The sequence below is a fragment of the Aptenodytes patagonicus genome, chromosome 18, assembly GCF_965638725.1.
Source record: "Aptenodytes patagonicus chromosome 18, bAptPat1.pri.cur, whole genome shotgun sequence".
NCBI classification, from domain to species: domain Eukaryota; kingdom Metazoa; phylum Chordata; class Aves; order Sphenisciformes; family Spheniscidae; genus Aptenodytes; species Aptenodytes patagonicus.
In genome coordinates, this window is record NC_134966.1 from 11,079,534 (window position 1) to 11,102,615 (window position 23,082).

The window sequence follows — 23,082 nt, forward strand, 5'->3', positions numbered from 1 at the left end:
ATTCTGCGTGTTAAGAATTTGTTTTCATCATTATTTATTAACATCGTCGCTGCCTCAGGCAGCCGCCCATGGCCGGGCTCAGGAACCAGGGCCGTAGTGTGGGAGATGGGGCTTGCGACTTCAATTTCCTTGTGGTTAATCCAGGAGGAGAGATCCTGCCTTGCTTTTTCTTTCTTGTCCAGGCTCTGCCTCTAGACTTATGTTAAGCAAAATTTCAGTGATAAAAATCAAAACCTTTATCCCCACTCTCCTCCCCCGTGGAGACTTGTGAGTCTCCGATAGAGCTGGGGAGCACCCCGTGTTGCAGTGGTGCCTGCCCGCGGGTGGTGGCAGGGGGCCGGGGGGCTCCGAGTCAGCCCTCACAGCAGCCGTACCTCCTGGTTTTGCCTGGGCCTCCTTGGAGGTTCCCCAGGTGGTTTTCTGGGCTCTACAATCCTTACTCGCTCCAGGCTGGTGCTGTGGGAATGAGTAGTTCTCAGGGCTGTACTAGGGTTTGAACCCCAACGAGTGGTGGATCTCTGCCTGCTGTTTGCAGCAGATGTGCACAGATACAGCACTATTAATGTGTGCTGGTTTAGACTGATGTGATAAGAAAAGGTGATTTTTTTTATATGAAGGGTCAGTTTCTGTTAAAAGCAAGATGGTGGTGCCATTCGGCTCTTGGGATAGAGGGAGAAGTTACTTCCTTAGCTTCTTTACAACATTTTTTATTATTGAAACTCAGGTAATACTTCCCATCACCTTTTGCTTCTTGCTCTTGAGGCATTTTGCTTGCTTTTGCAGTTTCTCTCATCTTGCATGTTACAAATCCAGTCGGCGTCCTTGCTGGTTATACTGTGCTGGATCTGCGGGTTGTCACTGACAAACTTTGCAGTGGCACGTTGTTAAGCAAACAAATACCCACGCTCAGGTGAATGTCACAGGTTAAAATCATCCTTCAGGTTTGCTCTGGCAAAAACAACATTTGGAATCTGGTATGAGCTGACGAAGTCCTTTTGAATGTAATTAATTCTGCTGTCGGTTAAAACTGAGAACAGTCTAAAAACAAGGGCATTAATAAGTTTAATTACATGTCCTTTGTGTTGCTCAGCGAAGGTGTTGTGTTAGTGAGGGTAACATGTGACACCAGCTTCCCATCACCAGTGTGCTGAGTGATGCTTCCCGCCACCCTGCCGCCCAGAGAGCCCCAAAGGCTGCAGAGCATCCACCTCTGCTTCAGCCCACCGCGGCACTGCCAAGGCAGAGATCAGCAGCTGGCGTTCAGAAAACTGTGGGAGAAAGTTCAGGGTAGCAGAACATGGAGAAGGATATGCTGCATGCTGAGACTTCATCCACGCGTCCTGTCCTACAGGAAGAAAAAACATTCTCTCATCTTCTGGAAGCATGCAAGTTCTCTTGTGCTGTTGTTCTTGGTTATTCCCATAACATCACTTTCCTATTTATTTGCTAAACTGAAGCAGGATGAGACATTGGGGAGGAATGGATGAGAATTCCCAGCAGTGGTCAGGAGGTTAGCGGGAAGTCAGCACCAGGCAGGGGGGTCACACAGGCAATGCTAATGAGGCAAGGAGAGGGCTTGCGGCGGAGCTGCTGTGTAGGAGAGCCTGGTTTGCATCTGCTGCAGGAAGAAACGCAGCCATCGGACCAGTTTGGGCTCTGCAGAGAGCGTAGTCCCAGTTCGTAACCAGCAGCAGCAAGGCTTCGAGCCTCAGGTGGGACAGCCTGCACACAGAGCTCCCCGGCGCCCAATTTTGCTGCCCCTGGTGAAGCTGGCAGAGGATGGCGTGTGATTTGCTCCCATCTGCGGCTGCTAAAATCCTTCTCCCATCTGATGTTGCAAATCAATTTGGTGGAGTTGTCCACTTTGTTCTCAGTCATAACAAAACCTAATCCCCAGGCTGGAGACAGATTTAAATTCTGTCTACGCTGCACGTGGATCTCATGGTCTGTTCTGCTGCGTTTGTGCATGTGGGACCCCCTGCAGTGGACGTGTGCTGGTAAGAGGGTAAGGACTGCCCTAAAGACCCTCTTCCCAGTTGGTCGGAGAAAAGAACTGTCAGCCCTCGAAAAGCTGTATGCAGGGAATGTTTCCTGACCAGGAGACGTGTCGCAGAGTCAAACTGTAATTTAGGAGGTCAGACCCCTGTGACAGTGGGGAGGCATTCACGTTGCAAAGGCCGACTCTGCAGCTGGTATTAATGGGACATCTTCAGCTTAGTGCCTGGACTTCCTTCAAAATTCCCCAATCTGCTTGTGCTCTCAGAGTGGAACAGTGGGAGATTTAAGAAAGGCTCTTTACTTTTTTCCCCATGTTTCAGTGTTGCATTTTGTGTCTGCTCCATCCCTCTGCAGCTACCCAGCCAGGTTCCCTGTTTGTTTCTGTCTCTCAAAAATACCAGGAAAATTTTCATCATAAAACCACAGAAGCAGCGTCTGGGTGGTTTCAGGCAGGTGAGGTTCTGAAATGAAAACCAATGGGGTTGCCCCTTTGAGGGCTTGTCTTCACAAGAAAGCAATTCTGGAATAAGAGTGTATGAGTTTAACACACAAGACCTATTCCACAATAATTCTGTGTAGACAGGCCCTACATTTTTTCCTTCCTTGTAGCGTCGGCAGAGTATCTTTGTTCTTGAAAGAACATCGAGCCTGGACTCCCGGGCAGTCCTTCCAGTCATTCTGCAGAGCTGCTGTGTGCGTGGTGCCGCTGCTGCAGACGGACAGTTGCTGCCTCCATGGCTCAAAATCCAGTCCTGAAGTTTGATGAGGAGAGAATGGATTGTCCCTCCGTGCTTGTTTCTCTCTGTCCACAAAGTCTTTGTGGCAGTCCACAAGGTCCTGGTTAGGTTAGGTGTGGTGTCACAGCCTGGTAATACTTGACGTCCCTAATTCTGGCTGCCTGTGGAGGAAGCAGGCAGAGGGGGATAGCATCCCTTCACATGGTAATGTTTTATGACTTCTATTATTTAGAACAACAATCCTCTCTCATTGCTCTTGGGCAGTAAACTTCTTTCTTTAATAACCAGAGACTGGCTGCTTCTCTGTATGACTCTCCAGGTCAGTGCCGGTAACAGTAATGTTATTTCTCTTTAGAACTAATGTGGTCTTTTATGAGATGTTTTCCCCCCTTCATTTCAACTGAACTTCAGGCAAGTAGAAAGGGATTAAAACAAGGCCCATGGCAAAAGGAACTGAATGTGCTGTTTGGAAGAGGGTTTCCTGCTGTGAGATTTCTCTGGGCAGCTGGCTATTCCCACCATATTAAAACAAAGGCGTAGGAACTGAATTTGATCAGCTCATGTAAGCCGGGACAAGACCTGGAATACACAGCGAGTTATTACAGCAAGAGATTAGATGGCCCCACAGGCAGCATTTTGGAAAGCGATGGTGGAGAGATGAATTTGAACAAAGTACCTCTGTCATCTTGGAAGTGTATATACGCAGTAAGCAAATGATGTTCCAGGTGAGTTTGCCTGTTAGGATGTTGGATGGCCAAGGAAGAGCACGAGTTTACAGGGACTGTGGTATCTCTGTCCCCATGGATGCTGCTCTCTGCCCACGCTGGGTGGAAGCAGGCAGAGCTGAGGAGTGTCCATCTCCTGCTTATATCACTGCTTCTGCCCCAGGAGCAGTGATGTATCGTTACACTCCTTTGGGGACATCAGGTTGTTGGGGTCTCCTGATAGAAACGTGCCTGCCTCCCCAGGAGGAAATCCTGGCTGTGGGTGGTGAATCTCGGGGCAGAGCTGGAGGGAACCGAGACGAGTCTCCCCAGCAGCTGGGGCACACCAGCACAGCCGCACCGGCACCTTATGCCCCATTTCAGGCTGAGTCCAGCTGTCACATTGTGTGCTTAATATTTCTGCACTTCTTCATCAGCAAGGGGATTTGCTGGGGGTTTTTTTAGCACTTGCCAGCCCTTGCCCAGTGAATTGTCTTTGGATGAAGCCCTCCAGGTCTTTTATGGCCTGATGCGGTACAAGACAGAGACATTATCACTCTGAGGGCTTCACTGTAACACGCACATGGCGGGTTTATGTTTTCCCTGCCCAAACAGGGGGAAGGCTGTGTGGTCCTTTCGGTAAGAAGAGTGCCCTCACCCTCTTGAGTCAGGGAAGCAGCTTATGGCCTTAGCAGGACCTTTTTCTTACTGTTAATACAAAGGGAAGTCTGTGGGAGCTGCGACAGGGACTTGCAAACATCTTCCAGTAAATGGACTCCTGCCGCAAATGTCATGTTACTTACCAAAGGACATGAGAAATGCTCTCCTCTAGAACAGGGTATTAAAATGAAAGGACCGTGTGTCCTCTGAAGGCTGGTGGTATATAGCCCTTCTTGCACTCCGTGGCATTTGCAAGCCCCCCGGACCGTACCGGGTTGCCGCGGGTTAAGCGCCGTAGTGTCAGGGCTGGCCCTGGGGTGCTGGGGAGGGGATGGGGCCAGTCACCCTGGGAGGAGGCTCTGCACAGGCAGCGCTCATCCTGCTCTGCCAGGGCTGCCTCTGGCAGAGAGATCTCTCATCCCTTCCGCTGAGATTTCAAACGAGAGTCTCTAATTAATGACATCTCCCCACTTAGCTCTTGCTACACAGACAGATGCTGGGCCTTTTAGGGCTGGTTTGAGACCTGCAGCGCTCCCTCCGTACAGTGCAGCATCTGGTGAAAAATGTTTCTGTTACTGACCTGGCTTGGATCTGATCGGCCGTTCAGGAGTGAAAGGCGTCCTGGGAGCGGGTCCTGCCGAGGCAAGAACCTGACAAATAACCTCCTGCCTAAGAAAAGTCCTGTTAATTTTAGGATTCCCAGAGGCATACAGCAGAGTATGGAGGGATATAAATATGCATTTGCTGAATCTGGTGAGAACATAATATGTCCTCAGAAACTCCCCCTTGGTAATTCTTCGTATTGCACATCTGCACTCCCACCCGCAGCCTTGCAGCTGCAGTAGTTTTAAATGAAAAATAGACTTGTTTTGTTTTAATTTTAACAAAAATTCTTAGGCCAGCATGAACCAGTCCAGCTCGGTGACGTACATGTGCGTGTTACAGTATGTAGTTCCTGAGTTGTGGGTTTAGATTATCAATATTTATATTTGTCCACACAAGAATGCAAGTCTCAGCTTGGTTACTTAACTTTTCTAATTTCATCTGTAAAATATGGAAATAAGATTTACCATAAATGCCTTGTTCCTGGGCTTACTGGGCCTTGGTGAGCAGCCTGTATTGTCAGTTCTTGAGCTGCTGGATGTTAGTTCTGCGCTCAGCGTCCAGAGGTAACTTGATCTGTCTGCCTGTATCAGAGTTAATGTACAGTATCATTCAGCGGAAAAGGATATGGACCCTTTTCTGTGAAAACAGTGTAAAATTGCCACAAAGTACTGGGAAACGACTATGGTCAGTTCCTAAAGATCAATTTATTCACCATAGAGATATGGGGTGAGTGGGCAGTTTAGAGAATTGCTAATGGGATAGAGGGCCTTTTGCTTCAAAGCCACAGCTTCTGATGCCACACAAGGCTGTGCTAACCCGGGGCTTTCAACATTTGAGGGCTGGTGGTTGTCCCCTAAGAAAAAGACTGTGGTGTCGTCGTCTGTTTTTCTGCAGATGCCTTAACAGGTATCACCACAGCTGGTCCTGGCTGTCAGCCTCAGGAGATGCGGGGAAGTGTCTGGAGACTGTGCTGTCCCTTCACCTTTGGGTGGCGTGTCTCCGGGCTGGTTGTCCGGCAGTGCCGCTGGGGAGGAGGGGTGGCCTGCAGCTTTCAGAGCTGTTCATTTAGCATGCTCAGCTGGAGAATCCAGGTGTGGGCTGATCTGTTATCACCTGGGGGTTCATCGATGGCATGAATCTTAATGGCAAATCTAGAGAAGCACCTGTTTATCTTCTGCTGCTGTTTATCTTAGAGCCTCCTTTGGCTATTTTCTAGATTCAGCTTGACGTGTGATTCACTGGAAGCTATGAATTCTGCATGCACTGTTGGCATTTCTCTGTGTTTTGGTCAGCTTTATTCTAGAGAACGACAGAACTCAACACACACAGACAAAGCAATCTGAGAGTATACTGGGAGCATTGTTGTTTTGCTCAGAAAAGACCGTGCTGAGAATATCTCAAACTCCCCTTATTTCTGTCCTTCCGTGCCTTTGAAAAAGGCGTCGTACTCTCTTATAGACAGGGGGACACGTGGTCTCTGTGGAAGACCCTAAAGTGCTTGCCAGAGGTTTTAAAGGTCAGAGCTACTGGAATCAGAGCTTTTGTGAGCTGGCCGGCGTAGGAACATTTTACATGGTGCAGGCTATAGAGAAGGCAACTGCTCCCTTTGCTCTCAAGTTATTTTTTCCCTTGCCACTTTATGGTTTTGCTCTGTTTTCCCTGGGATTACCTAGCTGTCTTTTTTTTTTTCCCCTTGAGCTCTCTGGTTTTGCTTTAAGAGTTACAGCACCATTGATTGTATTGGCTGTCTCGAAAATGGTGTGCTGCTTGCTGTCTGTGGGCTCCCTGCTGCTAAATGCTGCCGGTGGGACTCCAGAGCATTTAGATCAATCAATAGGGCTATCATGGCCTTATTTTCCACACTGTCCCCGTCCCGGGGATGTGTGTAACAATTGGAGAGAGCACACGAGCCCTCGGGTTATTGGTTACAGGGTGCGGATCCACACACTGGCTGCATCCGCGATACAGATGTGTGTGTTTTGGTGGGGAGAAGGGTACCTACACACAGGGATGGCGTCTGCCCTGGCAGTGCCGGCCGCTGCCCAGGCACGCTCTGTATGCACTGAGCGAACACAGGTCTGGGGTTTTAGAAGGATCTGTCATTAATTCCTCCCCGTTTGCAGGCAACTTTCTTCCATCAGTAGGGACTGGGTGCTGCAAAACAGCATGAAATGAAGTAGGATGCTAATGGGATCTCCCACGCACATGCAAACCCAGTCCTGTGCTGGCAGTCGGAGCTCAGCACCACTGGAGCTCAGCACCACTGGAACTCAGCACCACTGGAGCTCAGCACCGGGTCTGCGGTACTGATGTGCACAGTAGTTCATGCTGGGGCCAGCCGGCCTCCCTGATCTGCTCATACTTCCAACGCACCTGGAAGGTCTCATGCAGCAGGTGTGATGGCCATTTAAAGACATACTCAGCTGTGCAGAGACCCCGCACTCCACAGACCTCTAATAATGTAGTCCTGACTGCAGCAGAGTTTAGAAAAAACGTTTTTACTGAACATACAGCCTGTAATAGAACCTGCTCACCAAATTATAAATGGGACAGTCTAGCAGTCCCGGCTATTCTGGGCCCTCGGTTATCTCATGGCAAAAAATTCCCAGGAATATTCTGCAGTTGTTGCTAACAGATGGACTAAATAATTTCTCTGGGAAGGAAAACATCCACTGATACTGTTACATTTTTCCTCTAGATCCCATCTAATGCCGAGGCTGAAAGAATCGCGCTCCCACGAGTCTTTGCTCAGTCCCAGTAGTGCTGTTGAGGCTCTGGATCTCAGTATGGAGGAAGAAGTGGTCATCAAGCCAGTCCACAGTAGCATCCTGGGACAAGACTATTGCTTTGAGGTAAGGAGCCTTTCTGTCCGTCCCGGGGGCCGTTCCTGCCACGTAATGGGGCTGACTGGGCAGCCAGGTGTGGAGTTGCATCTTGGGCTTTTGCTGTTATAAAACGTCTGCTCTGAATTGCTACACAGAGACCATTTCATAAGCAGAAAATTACTTCCGTCTTTCCAAGGAGGATCATACCCACAAAATCAGAGCAGTGAGCTCTTTGCCTTGTAATCGTTGTCGCAGCAGAGCTTGCTGCTGGCACAGGTGCTGAACTACTTAAGGCTGTGTATTAGCAAAGCATAAATTTGTAGTTGATGTTCATACAGATATCGGAAAGTGCTAATCCCTACTCAGTGGCCACAAAGACGTTATACGTGGTCACAAAGATAGCCTACTGTTGTCAGTGGGAGTGTTGAGGACTTTGTCTAGAAAACTGAAGCTTCACTTGTTTGGGTAAATAGAAAAATCTGTATTTCAATTTTTTTTAACATCTGTTATGGCATGTGGTTAGGCCTGTACTAGCAGGAGGTGGTAGGACACGTACAAACCAGGCTGTAGTTGGATAATTCAATGTAGTATGTCTTGGGAATCATTTGTCCTGCATCATGGATGGCAAAGTATTATTGCTTACGGCAGTGGCTGGATATAGAACTGGGAAATGGTTTTCTTACAGCAATAAGATGGTTGATACTTGCGTTTCTGTGAAGAGAAGGTAACCTGTTTGTACTTGGACATAGAAGAGCAGGTAGACCATATATCCATGGTTGTATCGTACTGTGGTGGGGTGACAGGACTGCAGGCTTTTCTTGAATGGGCAGTGCTAGGTGAAGGTGGCAGTGTCCAAGAGGAGTCAGACCGGAGAGATGAAGATTTTTTTTCTTTACTGAAATTAGCACACTTGGAAAGAAATGAGTTAAAAGATCCATTTCTTAACATATAAGCAGGTAACACAAAAACAGTCTTACAAAAAATAGCCCCAAACATAAAGTCTGAAGTGGGCTGAGGTATAAATTTTCCAGTGCTGTTCATTCTCTGTAGAATGGAGCAAGTGCAGCAGGTCAGGAGGAGAGCAGTTTTGTAAATTATATGGCCTCTATTACATTCCACTGAAGAAAGATAAAATGGAGCTAGATGGAAAATAGATGTGACATCCATAATATAAGAGTTGTTTACCAATTCTGTTCAGCGCACAAGAGCAGAGGAAGGGATACGAACAGTACTTGTAGAAAGCTGACTGAGAGGGAAATTACACAAGTCATGCACTTGTAAGGAGGAAGAAAATTTTACTTCTAAGTGAGTTGGATAAAGAAGAATCATACAGAAAAAAAGAACATGTTAATTGCTGTTCTGCAAATCCTGCAGAGGAAAGGGAGAATGCCAGAAAACAAAAGGGACTTTGATTTGTAATTGATGGTTACTCATCAACAAGTTCCACCAGGAAGGACTGAGGTGAGAGCTAAATGGCATGTTGTGTTAATGCGTTGGTCTTGTATCTCCAGAGATCCTCTTTCAAATTCGGAGTGAGCTCAGCACTGAGATGAGTTTGCAGATCTCCCAGGATCCCTGGTGGGTAGCAGGCAGTGACCCCAATCCACCGTGCACTTAGGTGCAACTGATCGAAGCAAAGGGTTAGCATTGCCTTTGGGCAGCACAGGGCTGGAGGGACAAGCCTGGGCCATGCCTCGCGCCTGGGCGGAAGAGCGGTGTGTGCTGGGACGGGCTGGGTGGCTGCTGCTGGCCCCTCCAGACCCCTGCGTGCTTTGGCACAGGCAACTTTATCACATGGTTCTCCATTGTCAGGCAATAGTGAAAGCCGAGTGACAAAACCACACAAGCATCTTCTCCTCCTCGGTGCTTGAATGTTGCCTTCAGTTACTCCTGTGTCCTGAGGGTCCCATCTATGGCCTGTGATCCTGAGTCCTTCAGCATTGCTTTATCTGAAAGTACAGGCAAGACTTGGCAAAGACTGCCGCCGCCTTGCAGTGGAAGCTCAGCGAAGAGCAGTAAAACCTGTAGTGGTTCCTGTGGCCTGGAACTGGGAAAGCTCTGGTTGAAGTCTACACGAGGCTGAAAGGAAAACTGAAGCTGATGGCCAAGAGCCGTGACACTGCTGTGCATGGGAACACTGAAGAGTGAGAAGCTCAGCTGATGTCCTGGAAGAGGAGCCCTGACTAAGAAATGTCAAGTGAGAAGTTACTGCCAGAGTCACGGGGACAAGGGGAACCAAGACATTTGCGGCACAGTGGTTTGCGAAGGTGCTGCGGGTTGGTAATGGTGCCTTGTCCCTGCGCTTTGAGGCTATTGTGGATCTGTTCTCTAGGGAGATCTGTCAGGACTGGCCAAGTTTGCTGTCTCAAATTGAGAAGCGAAGCGTTGCTGTTGTTAGGCAGTGCCTGCCTTACACTGTTCTTAACTGCCTTCTCCTTGCAGTGGGGTGGTCGGGCAGTGGACAGTGCCTTGGAAGCTGCTTCCATCACCAGCTGGCTGGTGTCTGTTTGTTCTCACTTGGGATGTTGGTGCTCGGTTGGCCGGGCTGGCTCAGCATGCTCTTTGGGGTCCCTCACCAACAACAGCGTGCAGCAGCTTCTCCAGAAGCTGATTGCGGTCCAGGCTGCCCAGCACAGGCAGTGTGAGGTGCGGCGTCCCACAGGTCCTCCTCCACCGAGCTGCAGCAGCAGCCTTGTGGCTCAGAGAACAAGACGGCAGGATTTGACATGACTGCAGATGGAGTCGCGCTGAAGAGGGCAGGTTCAGAGAGAGAACTGGCAGCGCACCCAAATGGAGACAAAAGCGAGAGGTGCCAAAGCCATCTGCAGTGGAAAAAAACCAAGTGGCTCGTTTGGAGGGAGCTGGCTGTATGAAGGTACAGTGCAATTGTTTCTCTCCTTTAGCTCGACTGACCTGCATTAAGACGTGCCAAAGCTGACTGCTCAGCTCTGCTTCCCCTCAGCTGGGCTCTGCCGGGGGTAAGGAGAGTCAGCAGTAACGCAGTGCTTTTTCAAATGCTGCATTTGGCTTTTTCTGCTTATTAAGTTCTATGAAACCTGCTTTTTTCTGACTTGCCGAGTACTTGGCAGTCAGTATTTACTTGTTTTCTTCCTTGATTTTTTTAAAAAAGTTACTCAGCATCATCTTTCTCCTTACAAGACTTCCCAGTCAGCATAATCATCTAATGCCACTGCACATGCTGCGGGTGCTAAATATACAGTAGGCATCTTAGTCCAGTAAAGGAGACTCGGAGTCCAGACTCCCAGAGCCTGTTCCTGGCTCTGCTATTTGTGGGGTCCTGGTGACTTGGGCCAGGCAGGGGAGTTACGACTGAAGGGCTCTGTTACTGTCTTGGCAGACCAAAGTCTTGTCCAGTTGCACAGCTCGTGTCTGGGCTGTCGCAGGACATAGCTGGGGGATGCGGAACAGGAGAAAGAAAAAGCTACTGCTGGACTGTACTTGCTCCACTACAACTGACACCGTGTCACCTCATCGTGGCCTTGCCTGAGCAAGGGAGAATTTAGCGGAGCTAAATTTAACGGAGCTAAATTTAGTCCAGCTGTGCACATGTTCGCCGTTGCTCGCATGGCCCTTCAGACGCCCTGAGCAGCCGTCGCAGGTCTGCGGGGCTGGCCCAGGCAGCGCCGGTTTGCCCTTCTGCACTTGGTTATGGTGGCGTTTACCAGCTTGAACCCTAACTTTTCCTCGTAAAATCTTTTGAACACTTTGAGTGAAGCAGCTTCGGTAACTCAGTTATCATCTTCTGTTGTTACTCCGGTGAGATTCCTTCAGGTGTACTTTGAGGAACCCGTGCTGTACCTAAGACATTCTTAAAATGACAAGATTTTATCTGGCTTAAGAGATCACCCATCCGAGACTGTGGATAATGCATGTGAATAAGTAACATTTTAGAAATTAATGAGTTTTATTAATTGAGTTTGTCCTGTACATTAATAGTATTCTAGTGTATCCAAAATCTTGATGAGACCAGAATATTCTCTTTATCAAGATAATTAATATCTCATGGAGATCATTAATGCCATATGATGTTTAGGTCAGAGCTCAAAGCTGGGATGTTATTGCAGTTCTGGATAAAATTACATTTTTGGTCAGACATGGTAGATACGACTTTCAACTCCCATCAGATCAAGAGGGCTTTATGTCTGACACAGGAGGATTTTCCCCTTCTCTCACTTAAGTATGGCAGTTGCAGTTTTTTTAGGTTTTGAGTGATTAGTTAATCGGTAATTGTTTTGGAATTGAATCATAAATTTTACCATGATAACTCAATGATAATATGTTGACTTAAGTGTAGCAAGAAAATATATTAGATATTCAACCTAACAGATAGCTGGTAAAAAAACTGACATTTAATTAACAGATTCAGTAGAAGGACAGCTAAATCGCATGTTTATTTATTTGGATGTGAATCCTCTAGGCAGCTGTGGGATCCATGTGTGTCACCAAGGAGAACTTGTCTTCAAGAGAGCATCTTTCAACAACAATCAAAGAAGTCATAATTCTCTTTTAGGGAAGAACTTCCAGGTTTCCTACCAAATTCTCTAGATCTGAGAACATTGTTTTCAAATGCATTGTACACCAAATTCCCATCAAAACAAAAGAGCAAAACAAAAAGCTAGGTGAGAAATGGCTTTTGAGGAAATGGACTAATGGGGTAGTTTACAGAAAGATGTATTTGACGTATTCCACCTTTGTAACGGATTTCTAAGCAATCAGTGGGGACTGCATTTTGTGAACCTTAGTCAGAATGTCAGTGGGAGGGTTTTCCCAGTGGGGGGTACAGAAACCTGGCCATAACGCCTGCAGGGCAGTGTGGCTATACCAGTAGTGTCTGGACTTTGATGGTTTGGACTTGAAAATGGATGATTTTGAGTCTTTCGCAGCTGAATTAGATGGGCCAAATAAGACAGGGCTCAAGTTCTGAATTGTTAGGTTCTTGTCTGAAGAACGGCTTTGAAGCCTTAGAAATTCACATTGATCAAGCAACTAGGGAGCTGTCTGGAGCAATGCTCGTTTGCTGTGCATCTGCCGTGTTACTTCACTGTAAGTTCTGTTCTTAAAAACTGTTGCTAAGTGGTACTTCTGGGATCTGTGTATTTGTAATTCAGTGTTAAGATGGTACAGCACCATGTCAACAGTAATGCAGCCGTGCATTGCTTCTCTTCAGGTGTCATTAGCAGTCAGGTGTATGGCTATGCTCGGCTTGAATGCTGTTGCAGGAACTCTTACTGAGAAAAGGATCAAGATGCAAAACTGCCATACCCTCTGGCAGAGCAACGCGTAGGGATCACACGCGGTGGACACGGTCTTGCAAGTGATACATCTCTTGTGCCACCAGAAGTCCGTTTGTGAAGGTTCAGGGACGGAGGTTCACATGAGCATTTGCAGCAGGCCAGATTTGTAATGGGAAACTTCAAAGAAGCTGGAAATACACTGAAGTGTGAAAGGATGCTGAAAAGATCATACTACTGTGCCTGCTAATATGGAGTCTTCTTTTCTTGGAAATAGAAGATAACTTGTGCTCAGAAGAATATATAGTTCTACAGGACAGAAGATGAAAGCGTGTAAGGACAGGGAAGAGTATCTGCCTGAAGGAGAGAGTTTCTGGGATATCAAGGGTTGGAAGATTTCTTGCATTTGCTGCGTGAAGACAGGATAGGCCTCTTGTTATTTTGTCCTGGTTAGAAGATGTCTGTGTTCAAAGGAAGGGATGTGTTCAACTCCTCATTGAGGTTAGCTAATGACAAATCTTAGCAAGAGCCAGCTCTGCTGTAAGAACAGGTTAGGCTTCTGAGAGATACATGAAATTAGAGGAGATTGCGTCTCCCAGAAGCAGATAACCCAGTGTGCAGTGTGTAAACACGAACACTGTGAGATGATAAAGTACTCAGAAATAATTTTGCAGCTTGAGACTGGCGGAAATGAAGCTCAGAGGGGAGTTATTTAAAGTACTAGCCAGGTCCATTTGGCCTGCAAGCAGGGATGTACATAAAGAATATTACTGGACATCACCAAATGCAGCAAATGCAAAGAAGGGCAGAGCAGCTGGCGGAGAGCTTTATGGGCAGTGCAGAGTTCTGGTACCACGGTCATGGTCTGTCAGCTTACCAGCAGGGCCTGGGGGAGAGGGCGGCTTGAGGGATATGTGTACATGAGAAGACACAGAGAACTATTGGCCTTTAAGACCTTGGCTCAGTAATTGATGCCGAGGAAGCTTGGTGTGGTGGATAGGAAGAAGTGTTTGGTGCCTGTTACCCTGGGGCTGCTGGGCAGTGGCTGCTTTGGTGGGCTCTCAACGGGGTTGAGTTTCCATGTGGTCACAGGGATGTGATAAGGAATGAGGGGCATTCGCACCACTGGAAATGTCACTGCTGCGAGTGTTCTTCTTCAAAACCTGGCTATGAAATCCCAATGGCCAGAGAAAGTCACACAAATACTGCAGAAAGATCCCTTGGAGTGATACTGGAGCGTGAGAGGTGAGAGGAGGGTACAGCAGCACTTCACTGGCCATCTCCAGGTCCGGGAGCGCCAGCCTGGTTCTCCCCAGGTGGGGAGCAGGTGCTGTGAGGACCGGAGTGCCTCCGGCCGGGCTGTGAGCTACTGCTCCTACTGCTTCCAGGACTGTGGTGTATATACTTGGCCCCAAGTTCTTCACAGCATGGTCTTCAGAAGCAACAGGACACGAAGAGGGAAGGTACGAAGCCAGCTTTTCTGGGCCTGATGTTCTGCTGAAAACAAGGAATGGGTTGTTACTGTTGCAAGCTTTGGGCTGAATCTGGAGGAATGCCGAGTGGTTGCAATTTATCTTTAGTTCATCTAAGGATTTGCTCTCTCTCAGTTGTGGAACTTGGTGGTTTAAAGCGTCACGTGCATGGGGCCCATTATCTAGTGTTTTTCTGGTGTAGAAGAGGAGAAGTAATTGGAATTTGCTTCTGTGATTATTTCTGTGACATACAGAGTTGCCCTGTTTTTTCCACTAGCCTTAGGGGCTGTTGCTTCATGCTTGGGTAAAGCTGTTTACTTAAAAAAAAAAAATCCACTGGCATCTTTCCTAACTCCCCCTCTCCCCCCAAATCACAGTCTGCAGTGTGCTGGTCAAGACATAATCCTGTTCCTTTCCCTGTAGGTGACGACTTCATCAGGAAGTAAGTGCTTCTCGTGTCGTTCTGCAGCAGAGCGAGATAAATGGATGGAAAACCTGCGGCGTGCCGTGCACCCAAACAAGGTAGTGGCTTTGAGGAATTGCCTCTGTTATAGTTCAGTTCCTCGTTATTACATTTTATAGCCCAGTGCATAGTAGCAGCAGGAGATGTATTGTCATTTTGGTGAGTAAGTGTAACTATAGGTCAGCCTTTTTCCATATTGCTTTCTTCCACAATTATATTTACAGGCAAGTGCCAATTATTTCTTCCCCTCTTTTCTCAGCACATGCTGCTTCAGCTGTTTCTAAGAATTGATCAGACCTGAAGAATCTTCAGTCTTGCTCTGTTACTGATGATACTTGCCACTTACGTAGGACTTTCCACCTCCCAAAAGCTCTGGGACAGATGTCAGGTAGCTGCCAGCAAAGTTACAAGACTGAATAGTCTAAAGAGTTCACATATCACACTTCTGACTCTGGTAGTACTCGCCGTGTCTGCTTTAGCAATGGAGAAACTCAGGTGCCCATCGCAGCGAGTTCTCTGAGGTGATAGTGGAATGTAGCTTTCCTTTCTCCAGTCAGTTCAGGTGGCAAAATCATCCCCTCCGGGATCTACAGAAACAAATCCTTCTCTTCGCTGGAACACAGGGACACCCAATATGTGGTTTTACGGCCCGCTAAGACTAAGTATATCCTAAAATAAAGTCTGCAGCTGTTTTTCCCTCTCTGCACTAGAGTTAGCTAACAAAGATTGATCAGGACTAATCAGCTGCAGGATTTCACAACTGATGAGCTCAATCAACAAGTCTTTTTCTGCTGATCAGAGAAGACACAAATGATGGGATCCTGTGAATTCATTCCTGGCATCAGAGCCACGTAACTGTGCGTACAAGTTAGGTCCAGGCCTGGCGGGTTGCTAAAGGAGCCCTCTGTGTCGGAGTTTATTGTTCCCAGCACAGTGCCAAATGTCAGTGTAAAAGATTTCCTTCAATATCAGAACGGGAGCAGCGGAGGGGAGAGGTGGACTTCTGCCTCTAGCTGCGTGTTCCTGCACGTGGAGTTCAGTGACTCCGGTGCTTTCTGAGTGCAGCAGCCTGGTAGTAATGATGTGAAAGAGCTGTGTAAGGTTTGTGTGGTCACACTGACTATGAGAAAAGTCCTGGGAATGTGAGTTGGGGCTGGGCACATCACTATGGCTTTGAGACGCAGTGTTCAGTGGAAATTCATTTGGAAGTGTGCCTTCATCTCAAAACATGCCATTAACTGATGGCTAACTTTCCATCTTTGCTTGAGTTCATAGACAATAAACTCTCAGTATCTGACTTGGTATTTCTGTCAGGAATTCAGTGTTCTTGTATAGTTCCTGTGTGTACTTCCTGAACCTACAGTATCCCATTGTGGACTTCCAGCAGAAATGTTCCTGCCCAGACTCCTAGGCTGAGCAGAGTAAGCAGTGGTTGCTGTTTCAGTGAGGGGTTTCCAAACAAAACAGGTTACTACAGAATCCCTAGCAGCGGTTCAGCTGCGAGTGCTTTATCTTTCAAGTTGCTCCTGCAACAAATGCCCCTGGATGTTCTTCCAGGATGAGGTCAGCATCACTGGGGAGCTCTTAAAGACCCGCAGTATCCTTTGCTCCATTATTGTTTAGAAGATATCCAAGCCAAATTTCTATTTCTGAATTGTAATGATTCTCCTGTGGAACCTACTCTGTCTCCCATAATTCCTCTCAATGTTTTAGTTGGGTGCTCTGGACTTCTGCCCTAAAATATCGTGAGGTTTTGTAAATGCTTCTTTCCCTGCCAGAGGTGGTTGCATTCCAGCCATGGACGAGGTGATCCCTGGGTGTGTGTTCAGATCCCTTTGTTGTTGCTCTGTTACAGTAAAGAAAATGTACTCCAGTGCTGCTGTAAAGCAGCTGTACTAAAAAAGGAGATGGTTGTGAGACACCTGTAACATAGCTTCTGTTTTGCAAAAGCCATTAATGATCGGTGAGGTTCTTTCAGTTTCTTCTGAGGCCCTCTTGGCAGTGAATGGGAAATGGTACATTTATGATTTGGAGGGGTTTTATCTTCCTTGTTCCTTATATTAATTGGCACCAACAGACATGGAGAGCACGGTGATATTTGGAAAATTAACATAAGTAGTGTTATTATGCAAATTCCTGAGAGCCAGTATTTCCTTAAAATAAAATGTAATTAAGCCTCTGCTCATTTAGCACATCCAAAATAATGAACTCATATCTCCAGTTTTGTTGTGCTTGGCTTTGTGCTTTTTTTTTATTGACCTTTTTTTCTTTGCATCTTTTTTTCAGGACAACAGCAGAAGGGTAGAGAATATGTTAAAGTTATGGATTATTGAAGCCAAGGACCTGCCAGCTAAGAAAAAGTACTTGTGTGAATTATGCCTGGATGACGTTCTTTATGCACGAACTACCTGTAAATTGAAAACTGATAATGTATTTTGGGGGGAGCACTTTGAATTTAATAACCTCCCATCGCTCAAAAACATTACGGTGCACTTATACAAAGAGACTGACAAGAAGAAAAAGAAGGACAAGACCAATTTCATTGGACAAGTGAACATCTCCGTCAGCTCTGTCACGGGCCGGCAGTTTGTAGAGAAATGGTACCCAGTGGTCAGCCCCAACCCTGGTAAGGGCAAGTCCCCGGGGCCCATGATCCGCATCAAGTCACGCTACCAGAGTATGAGCATTCTTCCCATGGAGATGTACAAAGAGTTTGCCGAGTACATCACTAACAATTACATGGTGCTGTGCTCAGTGCTGGAGCCCTCGCTGAGCGTGAAGAACAAAGAGGAGATGGCTTCTGCACTGGTGCACATCCTACAGAGTACAGGCAAGGCCAAGGTAAGACCCTTTGTCATCCATACCATCCCACCAGAGACCAGCAGCAGCAGACTTCTGCGTTGGGCTTTGGAAATCACCACATCAGTTGGGCTTCAGGCCTAGCCATCATTAATACACTCTAATTTTGCTTTTAATTACAAACAAGTTGGTAGCGTGTGCAGTGCGAATTGTTTCATTAGCAAAGAGGTCGGTGGGACCACAAAATACCAACCGAGTCATTTTGCTCTCCTTCTGGAGGCTTGGGGCCAGGCTCTTACTTTATAAACAAGCACAAATGTGAAAGTAAGCAAGAAGGCAGTTTTCAGGGGTGGAATATAAGCAATGCTGGCTTAAGCTAAACAGCATGTGTGTGCTGGGTATTCCTGTGGGAACCCAGTAGGTCGCCCGCTCTGCTCCCTCCCTGTCACTGTGCTGCTTCGCAGAGCACCCAGCACCGCGGGAGCTGAACGGGAGTGAACAGCGTCTTGAGAATTTCAGAGCAAAGTCCGCCTGTGGGCACACGTGTCTGAATCAGCTCTCAGTCTTCGGGGTCTGTCCTGATGCTTTTGGAAGGGAGGCGTGAGGGGGAGCAGCAGTGCGGGAAAGCCCAGGGGTCCTGGGGTGCTCCCAGGGTGGTGCTCGTTGCGGGGTTGATGTCGGCCAACTTGCGAGTGGTGGAAGTTCACTGTTTGTGGACCACTTTGAACGTCCTTCATGGTTGGGAATCCCCCGCCAGGTCTGGGGAAGAAGCAGGCCAGGAGGAGGCAGAGTGGGATTTATTTCTGGTTGTGATCTGTGAGGATACAGGCAGGGTGAGCAGAGCTGGAAACCCCCTTACTGGAGAGCACAGGCAAGCACTGAGGTCCCCGGCACGTGGGGACATGGAGTTGTGTGACCCGTCTGCTGCAGAGCATTCTTCATCCCCAGGTGGCATGGCACGGCACAGCCGTGGTGGGCAGTGCCAGTGTCAGGAGTGCAGGAGTTAAAGCATCAGCATTTTTCTCTGTTAACGTCTCCCTGAACTCTGCAGGGGGGAGCTGGGGAAGAGCAAGATTTCCAAAGCTTTTCCAGCGCTGAGGAGATGTGAGCTCCTCACCTGAGGGGGAATTGCAAGGCTCTGCTTCCTCCAGAGCTGCCACTGCTGCCTGGGACCGTGGCAGGGTTCGTGGATTAGATTTAGTTACCATCTGTCGAACAGAGAAGTGGCTTGGCCTCCTGATCTAGTTCAAGGCAGGCAAAGCTCACTGAGAGGATTGAGAGGTCATGGGCCTGCTGGTGCAGAGGCAGAGAAAACAGCTCAGTTAAAGCCTTCCTGATCCCAGGCAGCAGTGTCAGACCCCCAGAGCGCAGGGAAGGATGGCAGTCCCAGTCCCCTTGGCTACGTTACCCTCAGTGGGGACAGAAGTGGCTTGTGATTCGCGGCATGTGAAATAACACTCTGTGGTTACACAAGGAGAGCATCGTAGGTGTCTTCCTCCTCACTCCTTGTGCCGGGGCTTCGGCGCTGGTTTCTGGGCACAGCCCTGCCTTCCGCTGGTACCGCTCCTCCCCACGCACCAGGGACTGTGCTGCCCTTCGCTGTGGCTCTGATGGCGCTAGTGCCAGGGCTCTTGTTGGAATGACATTGCCATGAAAGACCCTGTCCGTGGCTTACACTGTTCTGGTGCAAAAGGCTTCAGGTGTCACCCTGATCTCAGTCACCACGGATCATGTGCGGGCATGGCTGAGAGCTGTTGTCACTGCTCCTGCTGTTTCCCTCTTCTCATCGGTACTGGAGAGGCTCCAGAGAGAGCAAGTGTGTTTCTAGGCATGTGTCTGCTTCAGTGCTCGAGATCCCAGAGGCTCTACATGGGGGGACACAGCAAACAGGCTTGATGAATTTCCCCCTAAAATGGAGCTTCTGCTTTCCCTGCCTGTCATCTGCCATCAGCATTAGCACAGGGTTTAGGGAGCTGTCAGAGCAACAGGAGTTATTGGAGCATGGGAACCGGGTGGTGCATCCTTTGTAGAGGAATTGGACAAGCAGAGAAAGGGAAGAGCAGCAGTAAGGTAAAAAAACAATGAATGGGAGAGGAAGACACCCACTCACCCCTGCTTGTGTGACATGGGTGCACCCCACCACTGCTCAGGAAAGCTCCCCTGTGGCTAAGCACCACGATCTAATGAGGGGACACAAGCAAAGGAGACCGGCAGGCTGGTGCCTGGTCTGCACGGGGAGGTTGTGCTGGTTGGTTGTGGTCCCTGCCTTCTGCCGGGCAGCCCCTCTCAGCCTGCTCCAGGGAGAAGGATCGGGCAGGATGAATCCAAGCGCTTAAAAAAGTCTGATTGCCATGCTGCCTGCTCTCCCTCTCCCTGAGCATCGCCTGGCTGGCCACTCGGCAGGGCTCTGAGCACCTCCCTGGAGTTTCAGAAATAGAAACAACACTCTTACTTCTTCTTCCCAGCCAGTCTGCAGGAGAAACAGTTTGTTTCATTTTTCTTTTGTTTGTAGGTAACGTAGCTCTCCATGTGTTTGTTGGGGAAGGCATGCGCCTGCGGGCAGGTCTGGCTCTGAACTGCATCTGGTTTTGATGCTGAGGACACAGTTCCTTCAGCCCAGACTCACCCAGCACCGAACGCCTGCTCATTCAGAGGCGACACTGAGCAGGAAGGTAAAACTCCCATGGCCCGAAGTAGGGCACAGTGGGTTTTGAAATGGGGTTCAGAGCCCGGGAGGAGGAGAACAGATCCCTGTGGGCCAGGAGCCCGGCGGGCGGGGATGGTGCCAGCGGAGCCAGCGTGCTGCTGGGTGAGGCTTGAGGCTGTAGAAAGTGGGGCCGGGTCCCAGCCTCTGCTGGGTGAGGACCTCAGCCCAGTCCGGCAGTGGTGAGCACCCTGCACCCTGGCAGTGCTGTGCAGGGGCCATGGAGCAGTGGCCCCTCCTCCAGCCTCTGTCCTCCTGTGACCCTCCGAAGCTTGCCCGGGCTGGAGGTGCGTTCCCCGTCCTTGTGCCTTGCCAAGAGCCTTTCCAATGACCTCTTCAGAGCTCTCCTCTGCCCTGAAGAGTGCAGACGTGGCAATCAGCAACCACTAATTTATTTTGCTGATAAAGGTTTTTTTGTGGATCTTGGCTGCTGTAGCTGACGCTAAAGCGGCAATTACAGTTGGAGTGAGAAACAAGTGTCCGGTAGATTATCTATGAAGACTTGTTAGCAGCTAATTGCTCTTGTACTGTTTCAGGCCCTGTTTTCCTGTAGCGATTTGCTGTAAATATGGTGTAATCCCTTAATGAGGCATGGCTGATTGGGTGCATGTATCCACCCAGAGCCATGCTGTGGGAGTTCCCATGCAGGAGAGGTGTGATGTGGTGCTGCGCGGATGATGCCGTGTGTGCCAGCCACAGCCAGGCCCCTGGCCACCAGCATCGCAGTGCAGCCCTGCAGACGGCAGAAGAGCGATCCTTCCCTGCAGAGACCCCACTTCGCTCCTTTGTAATAATAAGCTGTCCCCCACCAGCCAGGTGTCATTATCTGAAGCTGCTAAAACCCAGAGACACTGTCTGAGTCCCTCCTGCCGGAGAGGCACAGCACATAAAGCTGCAGGCAGAAGGGGGACAAAGGCTGTAGCTGAATTTTCTCCCTAAATATCTGCTTCTTCCTGGGCTTCATAGCTGTATCACAATAGATTAAAAGGTGGAGAATGAAAGCAGAGTCTCCTCTCTGGAGTCAAAGTCCATGCTTCCTTTGATCTCTATTTAGGAAAGGGAAAAGCTTCATCCCTGCAGTGCTGCACAAGGGTTTGGTGTGCATCAGGGCACGCCTGGAAACCCCTGACCAGCTGCCAAGGCAAATAGGTGGAGAGGAGGGGGAAAAGCGTTTTGATAAAGTTAAGAGTGCAAACAGTCTGGCTGAGGGAGCTGCCCCAGCCCACTGGAAAGTCTGACAAACGTCCAGAACCAGATCAGCTCTCTCAGTGCAAGCGGTTATTCGCTGTCTCTATTTATGGCAAGTAGGGACTGGAAGAGGCATCGCTGTGCCGTAAGAGGGACATAGTTTTGTGGCTAAACACAGAGAGGCGGGCTCTCAGCATCTGTCCTTGACTTATTAGGTGCTTCATCTTCCCAGTGACAGCACTGATGAAATGTTACCTGTAAGGGTGTGGAGAGATGCCTAACTATTTTCATGTGTTTTGCAACCCATAGACAAAAGACACAAAGTCATAATTAAAAGTATTTCTGTTGCCATGCTTGGTGTTGCTGGGAGTGCTCACCCCTGCCATTAGCATGGCTTGATGTGGCCCCTGTGATGTGGTTATGGATAGGCAGGCTACATCCTTCCCAAAGCGAGACCGATTGTGACTTTCGATGCTTCCAGAATATTTCCCATGCTTAGATTTGTTTCAGGGCTCTCTTATAGCTTTTGGAGCACAGTTCATGACCATAAATATATAAAAAACCCTCTCTTGTCCAAATGGTTGGTAGATCAAACCCAGCATTAGACAAAGCTCTAAGTAACCAGCTGCTCACTTGAAATAAATATTTATCGTGTTGTGAATGGAGTGAAGAATAAACATGTGTCCCTGTTTGTTTATGCTGCAAGGATTTGCTTCAGCTAAGCAGATGCATTTATTCCCCCCATGCAAGCCTGCTGGAAACTCCCCACATTCCCTTCCTCGGCAGCGCGGGGTGTTTGGTCAGAGCTTTGCTGGCAGTGCCAGTTTAAGTGCAGGACCTGCAAATATCATGCAGGACTGCCCAGAAGTGACTGCTTAGCTCGGGGGGGGACCAGGAGATGAGTGGCACAGCCCAGGAAGCTGCTGGGCTTGGAGGCTGGTGGCGCCAGGGCTTGGTTGGTCCCTTTGGGGAGCACTGCTCCCCTTATCTGCACTGGAAGGGCTGTGGACACAGGGGAGCAAGGATGCTGCACACGTTCAGCTGTAGACGAGACTGGCAGAAGCCATATCATTTCCCCCACAAAGAGTTTATCTCCCTGATGATATTTTATACCAGCCATAGTTGAGCTAATAAGGCTTTTAATCAGTTTTATGAGCACCTCCACCGTTTTTCCCCCTCTCCATAAACACAACAGTCAGGCTGGTTGAAGGGACGGAGAAAGCCGGTGAGTGGCAGCTGTAGAGATCAGAGTTCTGGCTGTCGGGGTGGTGTGCGGTTTCTAAGCCTCCTGTGTGGGATCTGGCCCCTCTGCCCTCACGGGGAGGAGGTGGTCACTCAGTGTGTTAGTGTTATATCCCTCAGTTAGGTTTTCTTATTGCCAGGGTGAGCAAGGTGATGGCCACAGATGCCTGTGCTTTAACCCTCGCATTGCCACTTCACCTCCTTTTCCCAAGGAGAATTAGAAGATGCCAGAGGTGGCGAGGATGAGCTCCAGTGCTAAAAGGAGGGAGCACCACTGAGTTTCCCAACAGAGAAGTGTCCAGCACAGATCCTCAGAGGAACTGTGTGGTGGTAAAAAGTCAAGGACTGGCAGTTGGGGTCCTTGGTTTTGCACTGGCTGCCCAGGACCCAGTCACTGCCCCTCTGCTGCTCTCCTTGCACAGCTCAGCACCG

At 48.7% G+C, this 23,082-nt stretch overlaps 1 protein-coding gene across 12 annotated transcripts in view; it reads left to right on the plus strand.

Annotated features, from left to right (window-relative positions):
* DAB2IP (DAB2 interacting protein) overlaps positions 1-23,082 on the plus strand; it is a 211,106-nt gene that overhangs the window by 155,368 nt on the left and 32,656 nt on the right. For all 12 annotated transcript variants that reach the window (XR_012996777.1, XR_012996778.1, XM_076355589.1 and 9 more), the window contains 3 exons: positions 7,404-7,557; positions 14,678-14,776; positions 17,004-17,558. Coding sequence is in view for 10 of the 12 variants with exons in the window: in XM_076355589.1 (XP_076211704.1) it covers positions 7,404-7,557; positions 14,678-14,776; positions 17,004-17,558 (808 nt within the window). In the remaining 2 variants the exon portion in view is untranslated. The remainder of the gene's footprint in view (positions 1-7,403; positions 7,558-14,677; positions 14,777-17,003; positions 17,559-23,082) is intronic.